This window comes from Chlorocebus sabaeus, chromosome 7 (assembly GCF_047675955.1).
Source record: "Chlorocebus sabaeus isolate Y175 chromosome 7, mChlSab1.0.hap1, whole genome shotgun sequence".
Lineage (NCBI taxonomy): Eukaryota > Metazoa > Chordata > Mammalia > Primates > Cercopithecidae > Chlorocebus > Chlorocebus sabaeus.
The window spans coordinates 126,457,616-126,474,632 of NC_132910.1; the positions used below are offsets into that span (position 1 = coordinate 126,457,616).

Genomic DNA, 17,017 nt, shown 5'->3' on the forward strand with positions numbered 1-17,017 from the left:
TGCCACCTCCACCCCCATAAAAGAAAGCTTTTCAGTGTTACCTGAGGAAAAAAAAATCACAACTAATTACATCATTTTTCTTGCTTCCTGCATCTACCAAGGCTTGCTAAGACACATTCAACCTGTTACCACAATCCATGATTTAACTCAAGGTTTTATTTAGTGTAATGAGTATCATTGCTCTATTCAAAATGTTGTTTGTCTTTCCTTAAGCAAATTGATCGGCCAATAAGTATCATCATTAGGTATTACAAAAAAGATGTTGTCATAAGATATTTTATTCTAAATTAAAACAGTTCATCGAGATACCTTGTAAGAACAGAAATTACCATTAAAATTTCCCATTTACAATCACTGATGAATACTTAGGCTCTTTGTGCATATAATAAAGGGAGCTGAGGTGTTTTAATTTAAAAATAGATCACATGCTATTAATGTAGATTTTTGTGTTTCTATTACAGATTATCATTAATAAGGGTACTAAGGACTAAAATTGGGAAATATCTATTACCTTTTGCTTAATCAAACTTTCATATATTTAATATCAATGGTCTTTCATTACGTGTGTGTGTCTGTGTGTATGCACCATATATGCCTCAAAGTATGTGTGTGTACATTAAGAGAAGAAACCCAGCATAGCTAAATAGCTAAAAATATGGTAACTATACTGTGCTTCCACTCTGTATATTTTATCATATAAAATATAGTTTTTTAAAATAAATGCCTTTATATACATTTGAAATTAACTTTGATAGCTGAATCTCTTTCAACACTACTCTTGAATATTACCTTTATGTAGCATTACCTGTGTTACCGTTTCAGTCCTAAGAAAATGAGACCATTTTCTCTGACATTACATAAGCCCGCAGCAGACGAGAGAAACGCTGCCTGTCTGGGGTGAAAGCTAGCTCCCTCTGAAGCTACCATTTGACACATTAAAACAATTCTCGAGTTGATTGAATCATTCCAAATTATCAATATTTGACCATTTCAACCTACAAAAATGGCAATTTCACTTTAACTCATACAGCCAGATATACCTAGACAAGCTTTAAAAATGCGTCAAAACATTTCCTTTAACATTTATTACTCAGAAGTTGATTACAGTCAACTATATAGAAAGGAAAATCTTAACGTTTCTATACACCCTGAACATTTATGAACTTTTGCTCCATCTGCTTAAACCAAAAGTGCATCCTTGTTTTTATGTTTTTATTTTTTAAAGATTGTTTTAAAAACGTGTAGCAATCAAAAGATAATTAATGGTCCTGGTCTTTGTTCTATCAGATGTCCATGCAAAGGTATGGATAATGGTTCCACCACCAAATTTTTAACTAACTCCAAATATTGTATTTGTGGCTCACACTAGGGATCCCTTGACCCAGCTCGGCAAGCGTGAAATCATGAAACAAATGAAGGTTAACAAAGACTGGTCTAAGGAATAGTTCACTACAATACCGCAATGCTCTTCTCACTAATACTCGACTCTGCATTTCGCTACTTATATCCGAAAGATTTGCAAATAATGACAACATTCATGCCAGACATTACTGCAAGTGAGGAACAGACCAAAGGAGAGGAAGGAACAAAATGCCTTCCAAGAGAGAAACATTCATTAGCCTTACTGGCAAGTGTCTAAAGCAAACAAGGAAACTGCAAAATAATTACTTAGTTACAAATAAACGCTTTTTAGCACAGTACCTTTTTGTGTCTGTCCCTCTTCCATATTCTCTTCCATGGCTACCTTTCTTCAGTAGAATCTGGTACACGGAATTAATCAAAAGCTCAATTAGATGTTGGAAAAACTGGTGTGTGTTTTTTTTTTTTTTTTTTTTTTTTTTTTTCCCTGGGAAGCTCCAACAGCAGTGGCTTGGGCAAGTCCTCAGAGCTTAGCTCAGGCTCCCTCGTTCCTCTTGTTTGCTTGGAGACGAGCTGTCAAGTGTAATTTCATTCAAATTACTCTTCCATGAAGATTATCAATTTTTCTTCTCAAAGCTGCCCATTGTGTACCACTGTAAGCAGGTATTCAAACAAACAGTCTGAGAATTTTGGGGGAAAATTTGGTCTGAATCCCAGGAACAGAGACACTATGATTCACAAGTCTTGCTTTGCATTTAAAATGGGGAAAAGAAATTGAGGTTTGTATTGAAATCTGGGCTTTAAATTGGAAACAGGCTGAGCTGTGAACAGATGGAGGGGTGTCCTCCTAACATGAAGCCGACCACCAACCCATAATTCCCCCCTTTGCTTCCAGAGTGGGAAAGCCCAGATTCCCGTCGGTTCTTTATGCTGCAGCAGTGGCTTCTCACCCAGTCAGATACGTTGCAAAAAAAAAATGTGTTTTCCTTTTCTCTCCTCACTAAGTATTTAGTTAATTTGATTTAAGGTGCCAAGAAAGGATGCAATTACACCATCTCAGGGTTTCTCTGCGAAAGTTTATTACTAAGACAGGACTTGTAAGCCCACACCTTTGAGATTTAAAAAGAAATAGAAGCGTGGCTGTCAAAGGAGTGAGTATAAAGCTCTAAGCCTGAGAGATACATGTTTTAAGTAATTATTTTACTTAGTGCCATATGACTCTTAAGTAAAAGGGAGAAACCCACTGGAAGGAAAAACCCTATTGATGTCTTTGTTATTTATTGTTATGATTTTAGCCCACGAAAGCTGCTGATTTCCAACGAGAATCTCTTGAAAGGGAATTTCTTGAAAGGTCAGTGTTAGGGAATGAAAAGAGTGATGTAAGGGAGGAAGACATTTGAGATAAGAAACAAGAGGACAGCAACTTATAATGGGAATCCGCAAGCTTATTTGGAATGCAAATCACAATGCTGCAGTCTGGCAATAAATTAGCATTTGTACTTCAGCCTACTGAGTGACAGGGCACAGTCCAAGTGTCTCAATACTTCACAAAAGGTATAGCAAGAAAATAAACAGTATCTCTTTCAAGGAGCATAAACCTTTCCTAGAGTAGAAAGAATGGATCCTTGCCCCTGTCTCCATCTCCAAATGAGCCAGCACACACACAGAGGGAGAGAAACACACCCACAAGCACACACAGACAGATGCACACACACAGAGAGACACACAAGGACACTCACACAGACATAACTGTAGCTCTTTGCCTTTAATGAAAAATAAGTCACATCCTCATTATCCATAGCATACATTTCTTGCATTATAGCTTGTATTTCACATGCATTCTTTAAAGCAGGCCAGTAGCATGTTGCACGTCACCCTCTCAATATTACAAAAGCAACTATTTAGAGGAAACACGATCACTGCATTCCACTTTATTTCTCATACATGAACGTTTAGTCCTCTTACTTTTATTATCATTTGTTATTATTTTCTCTTTTCAAATGAATTTTGTCCAAAAATAACTGGAGTTCAGATAACTCAAAACCTATCTCTTCTGAATATATATCTGTTTGTATTCAAGGGTTTTTGAGAGAGCTGCTTGCTCAGTGCACAGATTGAGAGAGAGAAACCATAAGGGAAATCAAAAAGCCAAATTGTAGCAGCCTCTCTGCTTCAACTCATCCCTAGGCTGACATAACCTGGCATATAATCAACACAGAACGGAGCAACGCTCCTCGTTTAGATTCTTCGTTCATTTTATACCATGGAAATCATTAGTGAAAGCCATCGTTTATTGTAGTGCCAGTAGATACAATAATGCCACCTTAAATTTTTAGAACACTTTATAATCTATAAAACATGATTACATACATCAACCCATTGTAAATCAAAAGGAAAAGGCATAATTTTCCCCACTTTATGTTGAAAAAAACAAAAAAACAAAAAACACTGACGCTCACGGACACCTAGAGACTGGGCTAATAAATGACCAAGTAAGTCTCAGAACCCATGTCTGTTGATTTCTTGCCTGATGTTCTGACCTTAGAAGCGAATTTTCCTTCCTACTTTGTTCCTTTATGAGTATCTTCAGCATCTTCAGAAATAAGCCTCAATTCATAGCTTTCTTTTTCACCACACATATAAAGCAAAAGAGAGGAGAAGGAGACGGAAAGGAAGTTTTTAAAATATTCATGGTTTCTTTTTCTTCTGGAAATTTTGCAGCAGAACACGCTCATATAATCATTCACTTTTGTCTAAAACAGGCTTTTTCATGTGACAGTTGGTACCAACATAAGCCAATATCAACTTATACTAATTTTTAAAATATGCAAAAACGTCCTCAGAGCCCGTCTAAATGGACTCTTGTCAAATGAATGAAGAGAGACGCATACACATACATAGCCTCCTCACAGCAATCTCCTGTCAGTAGGTTTTCAGTATTTGTTACTGGGGCAAAATACGCAATAAAAATTGGCCATTTTGATCATTTTTAAATCTGTAGTTCAGTGGCATTAGGTACATTCACATCATTCTGTGACCATGGCCACCAGTTATCTCCAGGACTTTTTCATCTCCACAAACTAAAACTCTGTGCCCATTAAAAATGCACTCCCCCTTTCCCCTTCCTCCTGTTTGATGGCAGCTGAGCTGTTGATACTTTCCTTTCTTTCTTCTTTTTTTTTTTTTTGAGACGGAGTCTTGCTCTTTCACCCAGACCAGACCGGAGTGCAGTGGCACGATTTCAGCTTACTGCAACTTCTGCCTCCAGGGTTTGAGTGATTCTCCTGCCTCAGCCTCCCGAGTAGCTGGGATCACAGGAATGCACCACCACATCCAGCTAGTATTTTGTATTTTTAGTGGAGATGGGGTTGGTTTCACCACGTTGGCCAGGCTGGTCTCAAATTCCTGATCTCAGGTGATCCACCCAGCTTGTGCTGGAATTACAGGTGTGAGCCACAAAGCCCAGCCAAGTTGCTGTTGCTAATGGTGGTTTTAAGATTTTTTTTTTAAATTTGGATCTCCTTTGAAGTAAAAATATTTTGAACCTCCAGCATCTTAAACTAGTTAGAAAAGAAAAATGTTTGACATTACAGTAGATTTGCTTTATGAATTATAACATATACTATATGAATCTTAATAACTAGCAATGATGTGTCCTCATGAGGACTGAAATCCCTCATCTAATATTCTTTCCATTGTATCATATTGTATTTGTCCCACTCTACTCTTACTCATGTATTTAAAATATATGGGCTGTATGCAGTGGCTCATGCCTGTAATCCAAACACATTTCGAGGCCAGGAGTTTGAGACCAGCCTAAACAACACAGACAGACCTTATTACTACAAATATTTTCTTTTTTTTTTTTTTGAGATAGAGTTTTGCTCTTGTTGACCAGGTTGGAGTGCAATGGCACGATCTCAGCTCACTGCAACCTCTACCTCCTGGGTTCAAGTGATTCTCCTGCCCCAGCCTCCCGAGTATCTGGGATTACAGGCATGTGCCACCATGCCCAGTTAATTTTGTATTTTCAGCAGAGACAGGGTTTCTCCATGTTGGTCAGGCTAGTGTCAAACTCCCAACCTCAGGTGATCCACACACTTCAACCTCCCAAAGTGCTGGGATTACAGGCATGAGCCACCACACCTGGCCACTACAGATATTTTAAAAATCAAATTATCCAGCCATGGTGGTGCACACCTAGAGTCCCAGCTGCTGGGGAGACTGAGGCAGTGGAATCACTGGAGCCTGGGAGGTTGAGGCTGCAGTGAGCTATGATCACATCACTGCACTGCAACCTGGGCAATAGAGTAAGACCCTGCCTCTAAAAAATAAAATAAAACAAATATAAGTTAACTAAGTGGTTAAAAATATGATTATATTTTTATCAAGTCAGATTTCCCTTTCAAATACTGTCTAAGAAATGTTTATAATGTATATTACTTTTTCCTGTGTGAGCTCACTCAATCCAAAACCCTTATAATTCTCTTTCATTTTTCTTAATTAATCTTAAGTTGGAGCTGCCTTTAACACTTCATCTTATTTTACGGATAAACACATTATTATATACACTGAGAAAATATTGACATATTCCTTTATTATGTAATACAGTCATCTTTGTGATACAATTTTCATAATATAGACAAGTAAGTAGAGTTAACAGATTAAGGAAGTTGTGGTTCCAAATATAGCATTAACTATAAAAAGTGAAGGGAAAAACGTTCGTGGTCCCTGGGTCAGAGTACAGAGAGATGTGGAAAAGAAGATCATGAAAACCAAGCCCAGTGCATAGGACTAACAGGCAAGAACATGATTTAGAAACTGCCTTTTTTTCTACCTCAAATGTTTCAGACACAGAATTAGCATTATCTCTAGAATGAAATGTCTGAGTTGGGATCTTCATATATTTTGACAGAGAAAAAGGACCCCTTTGTCTGCTACTCTAAGCTCCAGGTCAGAAACTGACTCCCATAACATTTTCTTTTCTTTTCTTTTCTTTTTTTTGTTTTGTTTTGTTTTTGAGACGGAGTCTTGTTCTGTTGCCCAGGCTGGAGTAGAGTGGTGCGATCTCAGCTCACTGCAAGCTCCGCTTCCAAGGTTCACGCCATTCTCCTGCCTCAGCCTCCCAAGTAGCTTGGAATACAGGCGCCCACCACCACGCCCGGCTAATTTTTTGTATTTTTAGTAGAGACAGGGTTTCACCGTGTTAGCCAGGATGGTCTCGATCTTCTGACCTTGTGATCTGCCCACCTCAGGCTCCCAAAGTGCTAGGATTATAGGCGTGAGCCACTGCACCTGGCCAACATTTTCTTAAAGAAAGTCAAAACCACCACAAACACTGCAACGTCCATTATAAAATGACCATAACATTCTTCAGAGTTATATAATCATAGAAAGCAGTCAATTCACAGAATGATCATGGTGTTCACAGTGGTATCATTACCCCATTTCCTTTTATTCTGAATTGTAAAAGTGTTTATTAGGCATTCTTACAGGAAATCAATATAGGCAAAAGGGATACTAATGAGACAAATTCCTGGCCTAATTAGGCATGTAGCCTAGTAGCGTAAGACAGACCAAATATCACAATGCTGAATGACAAGTGCTACCGAATAAACATAAAAATGCATTAGATGCCACATGAGCCTACCTCAAGGATATCTAACCTACATTTAGTTTTGATCGTTGGAAAAGTTTTTCTGGTTTCCTAGAAGGTACAGTTTGATCTGACCTGATCAAAGCAAGTGACCTTTCACCCAAAGGAGATGAAATTAGATGGGAAAAAGGGGGAGGCAGACTGCTGGGGAGAAAGAAAAGATTTTCTAAACAGTTGAAAGTGAATACACGGAGGCCTACGGGGAGGGAGACGTACTCTGCTCAGAACAGGTAATAGACTAACACCTGGGCGCATGAGCGGAAACTCTTTTACTATTTATTAGACATTGTGTCCCCAAGGTATTCAGTAGTCCTGTGCTGGAATATCCAATTCTGAGTCTTGCTCCTTAGTTTACTCAGAGTACTGAAAAAGAAGACACTCCTAAGACCTAGCTTGTACTCTGTAAGATTGGAGCCTAAAGGTGGACAATGGCAAACCCGTTAATATTTACCCCCAAGAAATTACCTTTCGGATATCTTAGGCTCTTTCTTACCAAGACCTTTCTTCTCCAATCTATTAATACTGTATTTTCACATAATAACCAGGGCTCTTGTTATGAGTATGTCATAGGCCTGTTTACAACTGGTGAATGCTTTTCCATTGTTCTTAGGATAAAGTTCAACCTCATTAGTCTGACTGGAAAGATCGGACATGACCTGGCAGGAGCTCACCTCTTCGGCATAACCTTCCCCTGCTGTTCATTCATTCATCTCCTTCTAATTTCTCAAAATTGTCCATTTATGAACATTGTTTCTTCTTCCTCAAACACTTTTCCTTCCACCCTCAGATAGCTAGATCTACTCAGATCTCCGCTGGAAAATGTTATCCTCAGGCAAAACTTTTCCGACAGCATAGGCCTCTTTTAGTATTCATATCACATGACGTTACAGAGCTATTCCTCAAAGTCTGCAATATATATATAGATATAGTCTGCAATATGTATGTGTGTGTGTGTATATATATATATTTAGTTCGAGATACATATATATATGTATCTTCCCCCCAGCCTGCAGCCTATAAGCTCCATACGATAATGGCCTCTATCTTTCCCTGTCACACAAGACAAGAACATAGCAAGTTTTCAATAGATACTTGTTGAATGCATGCATTCATGAATGAATGAATCAATAAAAAAAAATGATGTACAAATAAATGAATGAAAAAACTCAGTGGCTTACACATACCTTATGTTTATTTGCTTCCACAAAATATTTTAGAGGGTGAACATAATTTACAATAACTTGAGGAGATACATATCATGTTCATACGTAACAAATGTCATTTCCCAGCAGCTGATGGCGGAATGATAATGAGATATTTCAAAGAGCAACCAGCAAAACAAAAAGGGAGCTGGGAAATATTAATTGTGTTTCCTGTTTCCTCTAGGAAGGGAAAGCTGTATTGTCATAAATGCTGATTACAGTTCAAGGGAGACAGGAAAGTTCAAGGGTGACACTCTTTGGGTCAAACTTACCCTTTTATAGAAAGATCAGTTCTAAGTACTCACACAATCTATAACCATAGAGGTGATCCAAATTTTAAATCTTATAAATAGTTTTGTTTTCTCTAAAATGCCAGAAAGCAAGAGTAGTCCAAATCTCTTTTTTGGGAATTATATTTTCCATAAAACATGGCAGAAAGCATGATGGGTTAAAAGGTATGCAATGGGAAAACAGCAGTGACCTCTGTTTACTCAAAATCCAAACACTGCTACTAATTGAGAAAGAGATCATAAAAATTGGCCCAAGCTGATTCTCTCTGGTCACAAAAATGCTACTTTAAATTGAGCTCATCAAAGAGTAAACTTTATAGCTCACTCCCTCACTCAAGTTGCATTTATTCAGTGACTACTAGGTATCTGAAGCTGAGCCAGGTGAACAGGGCAGATGTAGTTTCCTGCTCTAACAGAGCTCATAGCAAATATGGAAGAGAGAGACAAACAGTTGGAACAAAGTATGATAGGTGCAGTTACATTAATATTAATGACAATTATACTCAGCACTTCACATGTGTGAAGCATTGTTCTAAGGTTCTAAAAAGTGTATATCCTGTTTACCCTTCACCACAACAGCCCTGTCAGGTAATTACTATTGTCCCCATTTTGATACAGGAGGAAATAGGGACAAAAAGATTAAATTCTTTGTAGCAAGTAACGGGGTGGTGAAGATGGGATTTAAACATAGGAATTCTGATCCCGAAGCCCATTCTTTGAACCACCTGGATATCTGTCTACACTTATATAAGCAATAGACCCAAAGGCATTTAATGTAGGAAGAGGCCCTGATTGTAAAGTCTTATTACAACATGAATATTTGTATTCATCCAAAAACAAAAACATTTAACTGCTTCTCATTTGCCCAACATATTGCCAGATGCTGTGAGAGACACACAAAAAAGTTGAAGAAATGATTCTCATACTCAAAGAACTTATGATTGAAGTTAAAAATATTAATACTCACTTTAAACAGCAATAAATCAACAAAAGTATGATTTCAGAGTAAAACTACTATAGGGAGTTGAAGTAGAGAAAGTTCGTTAAGATTTCTGACATGCTTGATAACTTTCGTCAACAAATGCAATTATCATCCAAGCAGTTTAGCGGAAATATGGAGACCTTTACTCAATGGATGTATCTGATCTTCAAACTCTATTCAATGCCACAATTTAGCCATTAGGATTTTATGTAGTTATTATTCCTTCTTATTTTCTTTTTTTAAATTAACTTTTCGGACTGAAATAATAAACATTTGTACTACCACCCAACATAGAAAGTAAAATATAAAGCCGATTATACATCTTCTCTAATTGCATTCCTTTCCTTATATCTTTTTCAGCTCCACCTCCTTGGGACTGGAGTGTTTTTATTCCTGTATGTTGTCCTTATAATTTAATATGTGTGTGTGTGTGTGTGTGTGTGTGTGTGTGTGTATACAGATATGTATACACACCATAGTTAGTATTGTGTTGTAGGTTTTTCTTCTCTTTTTTTTTTTTTTTTGGAGATGCAGTCTTGCTCTGTTGCCCAGGCTAGAGTGCAGTGGTGCAATCTCTGCTCACTGCAACCTCTGCTTCCTGGGTTCAAGTGATTCTCCTGCCTCAGCCTCCCAAGCAGCTGGGATTACAGGCATGCACCACCACGCCCAGCTAATTTTTATATTTTTAGTAGAGACAGGGTTTCACCATGTTAGCCAGGCTGGTCTCAAACTTCTGACCTCAAATGATCCACCCACCTCGGCCTCCCAAAGTGCTGGGATTACAGGCGTGAGCCACCACACCTGGTCTGTTTTGTAGGTTTTCATAGGATATCAAGGATATCGTCTTATATGTCTCTTTTCACAACTTCTTCCTCAATCTTTTAATGATATATGCAGATCTGTTGATAAACATTTAATATTGTTTCTAATTTCTAAATAACTGTAAAAAATTACAATGAATATTTTTATATATGTTTAGTGCATACATTTAAAATTTTCCCTAGAAGTCTGAGGTGTGTGTATGTGTGGAATCATCGGGTAGGAGAGTATGTGTGTCTTCAATAATACATGTGTTAAAAAGCCCTTCAAACTGCTTGTGCCAATTTAAATTTCCCTGAGAACTATCTGAGAATCCTACTGTTCTACATCTTCCATACTTAATAATTTTTAAATGTTACAAAGATAAATTTTTAATTTGCATGAGTATTAATTAAATATTTAAATAAATATTAAATAATTAAATAATATTAATTAAATAAAATATCTTAATATGATTTCCTTAAGTATCTCATATAGTTGAGAACATTTTCATGCTATTAGCCAATGATTTTCCTCTCTTGAGAAATGCATATTCATGCCCTTCGCTCATTTTCCCATGGTATCGTTTGCTTTTTGATATTATTCTATAGATGTTGTTTGTAAGTTCTGAATACTAATTCCATAGCAATTAAAATGTCTAACATATATGTTTTTACAGTGCATTAGTTAATCTTGACTTTTGGTTGTCTATATACATATCAGAATCAGCTTTGAAATATAATGAAGGGGAGGTGAACTTATATTTATTGAACTTAAATTAACTTCATAGATTAATGAGAGATAATTAACATTTTTACAAAATTGAATCTCTTTCCATGAACATGAGATCTCTTTCCATATGTTGAGAACTTTTTTCCCTTTATTTTAAGAATGTTTTAAAATGTTCTCCCTAGGAGCTATGCATATTTTTTTTGTTTTTATTCCTAAGTATTTTTATTTCTTTTAGAGGTATTTTGTACTAAATCTCTCAAGTCCTTTTTTTGACTGAAGTAAAGGAACACATTATTGGATTTTAAAAATTAGTCATATAAGAAGCAAATTTGCTAAACTCTCCCTATAGTTCTAATAATGTGTAGGTCTTGAAATTTCTATGTAGAAAATCACATATTTGAATTAAAACAAATATGAGTCTATCTGTCCAATCTATATATTTTAATTTATTTCCTCTGTTTTACTGTGCATTCTAGGGTCCCCAGTGCAATGTTGAATTGAGCAGTGATTTTAAAAGAAATGATTCTATGCTTTCTCTATTATATGTGATTTGTAGTAGGTTTGAGTAGACATTTTTTTATCTGTTTAAATAAGCCCCCTTCTAGTCCATATTTCTGAGATTCATTTATTATACAGTATTGAATCAGAAAAAAATGTTTATTCTCCATCAAGTAAGATGATTATATAAACTGCATCCATTAATATATTAAAGTAAGAATTGCATTTATAGATTTTCTGATGTTAAACTCTGTTTGCATTCCCAAACAGAGAATTGGTCATCATATGTAATTGCTTTAATTTCAATTTAATATTTTGAAAACTTCTTTTAATTGGAAATCTTACTCTTTTCTATCTATTTTTCTCTAAATATAAATAATGTTTTTTTAAAAAGTTGTCCAGTTTAGGAGAATCGTTTATTAAAAATTTTGGTACATCCAAAAATGGGAATACTATATAGCAGTTAATGATTATATAAGTCATCTATATTAACAATGAAAACCTGTTCATAATAAAGTGATAGAAGTATATTAACAGCAGTATAAATAGTATCCTTTTGTAGTTAAAAATGTTCATAAACATTTGCATTGAAACAAGCCTATACAGATCTATTGGAAAATGTTAAGAGTGCTTATTTCTAGAAAGTGGTATTTGAGATAATTTTTTTCAATTCTTTTCATGTTTTTTTTTTTTTTGGCTTAAAAAAATTACTTTAAGTTCTGGGATACATGTGCAGAACTGCACGTTTGCTACATAGTTATACATGTGCCATGGTGATTTTCTGCACCTACCAACTCGTCATCTAGGCTTGAAGCCCTGCATGCATTAGGTATTTGTCCTAATGTTCTCCCTCCCTTTGGCCCCAGCCTCCAGCCGGCCCGGGTGTGTGATGTTCCCCTCCCTGTGTCCATGTGTTCTCATTTCTGTACATGCTTTGTGATACATTTTATACAATTACAACATTATTTTAATTATCACAAAACTTAATAATTTTACAAAACTGGCAATAATAAGTTGGTTACCACTAACTGCAGCTAAAATGTGATAGGCATTGGGCTAGCAATTTTTATAATTTTTTTCTAATATTCACGACATCTCTGCGAGACAGTTTTCTTTCATGTGAGAAAATTGAGCCTTTCAAAGGTTAAGCAACTTTCTCAAGGCTACACAGCTGGTGAATGAGGAACTGAGATTTGAATTTTGGTTTCCCTAATACTAAACTTATATCACTCAAAAGATAAGCTATTCAGTACTTGATTAACACAGTTGTTAGCCAACACATGGCAGCATTTCTTCAGTTTTGAGTAAAGGCTTAGTGCTATATTAATGACAATGAACGTAGGTTATAACTTATCTGAAAAGTGGGTAAGTTTTTTTGCTTCATTCACTTGAACCAATATTTAACAATTAAGAAATATCAGTTAAGCCTAACCTCATATATCATATTGGATATTGCAAATGACAATTCTGCAAAAATAAATAGATAAGTGCAAGAGAGAGAAAAAAACAGACAAGAGGGAGGGGTATAAATACAACTTTATGCAAAACTAGTCGCTTGTCATAAGTCCTGAATTTTGAAATAGTGATTTTAAATTGTTGCTTTGAATCTCACTGCAGATGCAGATGGTAGGAGATATCCTCTGAAAAAGCTGATTACACTATATGGTGCATAGAGAACTGATGAGGAAAAACAAGACTCAAGTTTTCTCAGCTTTATCATAAGTGCTTTGGTATTTTTGCTTATACGTTAGATTGCAAGTCCTCTGTGGATGAAAAATATATTAAAGTGTACTCTTACATATCCAGAGATCACTTTAGGTAACCTAAAAATTCTTATCTCAAAAAAGAAAACTCAGACTGACAACTTTTCTCATTCTTCAAAGTGCCTTGCCCAACACATCTGAACTAATGACTAAAAAGGCCAGGAGCACTGGGCTTCTACCAATGGGCAATCAAGGTGAAAGGTCCTTCCTTTCTTACTTCTGAGAGAAAGGTATAATTTCACACATTGTTCTTTTTGTGAGTTAGGTATCTGAAATCTTTAGGGAATTTGTCAGTTCTGAGCAAGAGGTCTTAGACTGTGATCTACCCTCCATTAAGGAGAAAACAAATAGGCCCATATCTGGGGTGTTCCAGAAATACCCAGAAAACATTTTCTCCAGGATGTTTTGTTGGCCCTGACATACGGTCTCTTTGGATAGATATTTGGCCAGACCATGGCTCCAGGAAGATTGATACACTCAAGTAATTTACATCCTAGAAGTTCCTCTGCTGCAATGCGCACACTGTGATTTTCAAATGAACCTGCAAACACCACTTGATTGCACTGTGCTTGTGCGGCGGACACACACTCCATCCACCGTGTTCTTCACGGTTTTCAGCGGTGGGCTCCAGTAAGCAGTAAGCACCCTGCTGCCGCTGTCCTGGACAAAATGCAAAGCTGTCTTTAGCATTTACTATTGCAAATATTAAGGTAGATGTGATTTATTTCTTCTCTCTATCTGACTTCCTGAATTTCAATATCATTTGTCTGTAGCTCCTATTTGCCAGGTATCATACATTTTTTTATTTTTAATATTTCAATATGCCTGATATTCATTTCCCCTACCTGTCACTGGCATCAGAAACCATAAGCTGCACTTGTTTCTCCCTTATCATTCATAAAATGAGACTGAGGTTAGACCTATTTGGAGGTGCCCAGCTTTCCAGGGGCTAGGTTCAGCTCTTCTTATTCAGTAATATTTAATAAATATTTGTGTGGTATTCACTGTATGCTAAACACATATTTTTTTCTTATTATTTACAACGCTGAGAGTAAGTGGTATTTTACAAGGTATAAGACAAGCAAAGGTATTAGACAAGTAAATTATTTTCACAAGTTCTAAAACTATGAGGAAGCAAAATTGGAATATAGAAGTTGCTCAAAAGTTCACTGTTTCCAATACATTAAATGACTCAGTAAACAAAAAGTAAACAGATGTTGACTAATCAATTCCTGCAAAAGTGATGTAAATATATCTTCAAAAGGTGTCTTTATTTAGGTCTTAACACTTGTAACTAAATGGATAGGATGCCAGTATAAATTTCTAGATACTTTTTGAGGCATCTCTTCTTGTATACCTCTTGTAGCCCATAAAGAATCTTTAATATAAATTGAACTGTAAATTTAAAATCAACTAAAAATTTTAAAACCATTATCCTTAAAAAACACAATGAATGTTAAAATCACACAAGCCATGGGTTTACATATAATTTTTTTACAAGTATTAGGTTTTACAGGTACTAGGTTACCCTGGGGTGCAGTAATCTTAAAAGCAGAAGTATATATCATGGAGTAGTATCAAACAGAATTTATAGTAACTGATTTAAGAGGAAATGCAATATGCCCAAAGAAATCTTGCCCAACGATAGTCTTTCAGTCATTAATTCATTGATTATATATTGAGTGCTTACCATTGCCCAGATGTAAATCTAATTTATAGGGCAAGTCCATGAACACATATGCTGGGTCCTTGCTCCCATGGTCTTTAGATTTCAAAAGAGGAAGGTAAAGAGGCCAAATAAACAAATACATTAAGGAGCCAATATCAGGTTCTTACATGGGCAATGTTGAAAATATATCAGAATGAGGCAGTGAAGAGTGTTTTACGGGCTCTGTTAGCTTGTGTGGTCAACCTAAAGATGATGTTAATCTTTAACATCATCCATGGCCAAAATAATAAAAATATGCCAAAAATCTCTACTATGAAATTGTCATTATTAGAATTGTATTATTCGTTAGAAAGGAAAAAAAAAACAATGAGAGAGACACTTGAGCAATCAGCAGTGGTTATGAATGTGTTTTTTATCCAGACGGGATCTTTTGTAATTGTTTTCATGTGGTGCAACACAACATTTTCAAGTTGAACATTTTCAAGTCAAGTTGAAAAGATTCTTAAATTTTAGTTTAAAAAAATGTCTTGGCTGGGTATGGTGTCTCACAGCCATAATCCCAGAAATGTGGGAGGCCGAGGAAGGTGGATTGTTTGAGCCCAGGAGTTCAAGACCAGACTGGGCAACATAGCAAAACCCCATCTCAAAAAAATTAGAGGGCACAGTGGAGTGAGCCTGTGGTCCCAGCTACTTGGGGGACTGAGGCAGGAGAGTCAGTTGAGCCCGGGAGGTCGAGGCTGTAGTGAGCCATGTTCACGCCAATGCATTCCAGCCTGGGTGTCAAAGGGAGACATTGTCTCAAAACAAACAAACAAACAAACAAAAAACTGTCTCTTATCATTTAGTCTCAAAAACCATTGGCCACTGATCTGTACCATAAGGTTTAGAAGACCTCAACATATTACCTAATGCAGAAATTAATCTCTTTCTCTCTCTCTCTCTCTCCCCCCCCCCGCCCCCTCAGTCACGTGTGTGTGTGTGTGTGTGTGTGTGTGTGTATTGTGAATTAGGGACAAGATTGAGACACGGGTCTGTGTGACTCCAAAGCTATCACACTTTCCATTATGAAACACTGCTTTTTAAATGTAATACTATCATGTGGTCGTTGCACATTTCTGAGTAGTTAATATAGTAGTTTCAACATTATGTTGACTTTTGATTACATTCACTAAAGGACGTAAATATTGCTATACATAAAATGAAAGATGGAACGGAAAACTGGGGTGGTAGAAGAGGGTGGTAATAACCAGCCTTCTCTGAATGGTTCACAGAGAAGTGAATACAGAAACATGCAATTTGTACAGTGAAATTTAAAACACCTTTTGTAAGTCAACAGAAACAAGTTTCTCATGACTCAAAAAAGAGAGCTTACTGAGTTTCCTATTAATAAACTCATGTTACAACCAGCTTGTCCATGTATACCAACTAAGGCGCAAAAGAAAATGGAGAGATCACTAGCCTTTTAGGAAAAAAAAAAAAAAAAAGAGCTCTAATGTTGATTTATTTCTTTATTAACAAGTAATCTGTCCGTTTACTCCACTGTGTGTGAAGATGTACCACTAACTCATTACATGACTTTAGGCAAAGATACTCTTTATCTACTTCCTCAAATACAGAATGAAATTAATACTTGCCTCACTGACTTCACAAGGTGAGGGCACCAAGTGCCCTAATACTGTATTAAGTGTTTTAGGTACATGATCTCATTTTATCCCTCCAAGATGCCCATGAAGTGTCATTAATTAAAGCCATTTTACAGACAAGGAAAATGGAGCTTCAGAAAAGTAGATTCTCTAATGACAGAAGATGAAAAAGTTCTTTGAATAATATACAATGTTATACAAAAATGATGTAGTTATAGCCATTTTAAATAGGAAAGAGTGAAGCACACATGCAGTAAAAAAATGTCAGCTATACTTAGTAGCTCATAAGACCACCTGATATAACTCATGTAATAATACAAAACGTTTAGTTAGAGCTTATATATGTCAACCACAGGTCTTAGCATTTACGTCTGCACTTTCATTCACTCATCTTCAAAATAACCCTGTGAGGGACATAGTGTTAT

The 17,017-nt window shown here is 36.2% G+C and overlaps 1 protein-coding gene across 4 annotated transcripts in view; it reads right to left on the reverse strand.

Moving 5' to 3' along the window:
* GPM6A (glycoprotein M6A) overlaps positions 1-17,017 on the reverse strand; it is a 366,415-nt gene that overhangs the window by 176,568 nt on the left and 172,830 nt on the right. The window contains exon 2 of one of the 4 annotated variants that reach the window (XM_073017733.1): positions 1,702-1,760. The exons of 2 other annotated variants lie outside the window; for them this stretch is intronic. In XM_073017733.1, coding sequence (XP_072873834.1) covers positions 1,702-1,738 — 37 coding nt within the window. In that variant the 5' untranslated portion in view covers positions 1,739-1,760. Of the gene's footprint in view, positions 1-1,701; positions 2,402-17,017 lie in introns of those variants that run through there. One more of the 4 variants, XM_008000297.3, reaches the window with a different exon arrangement.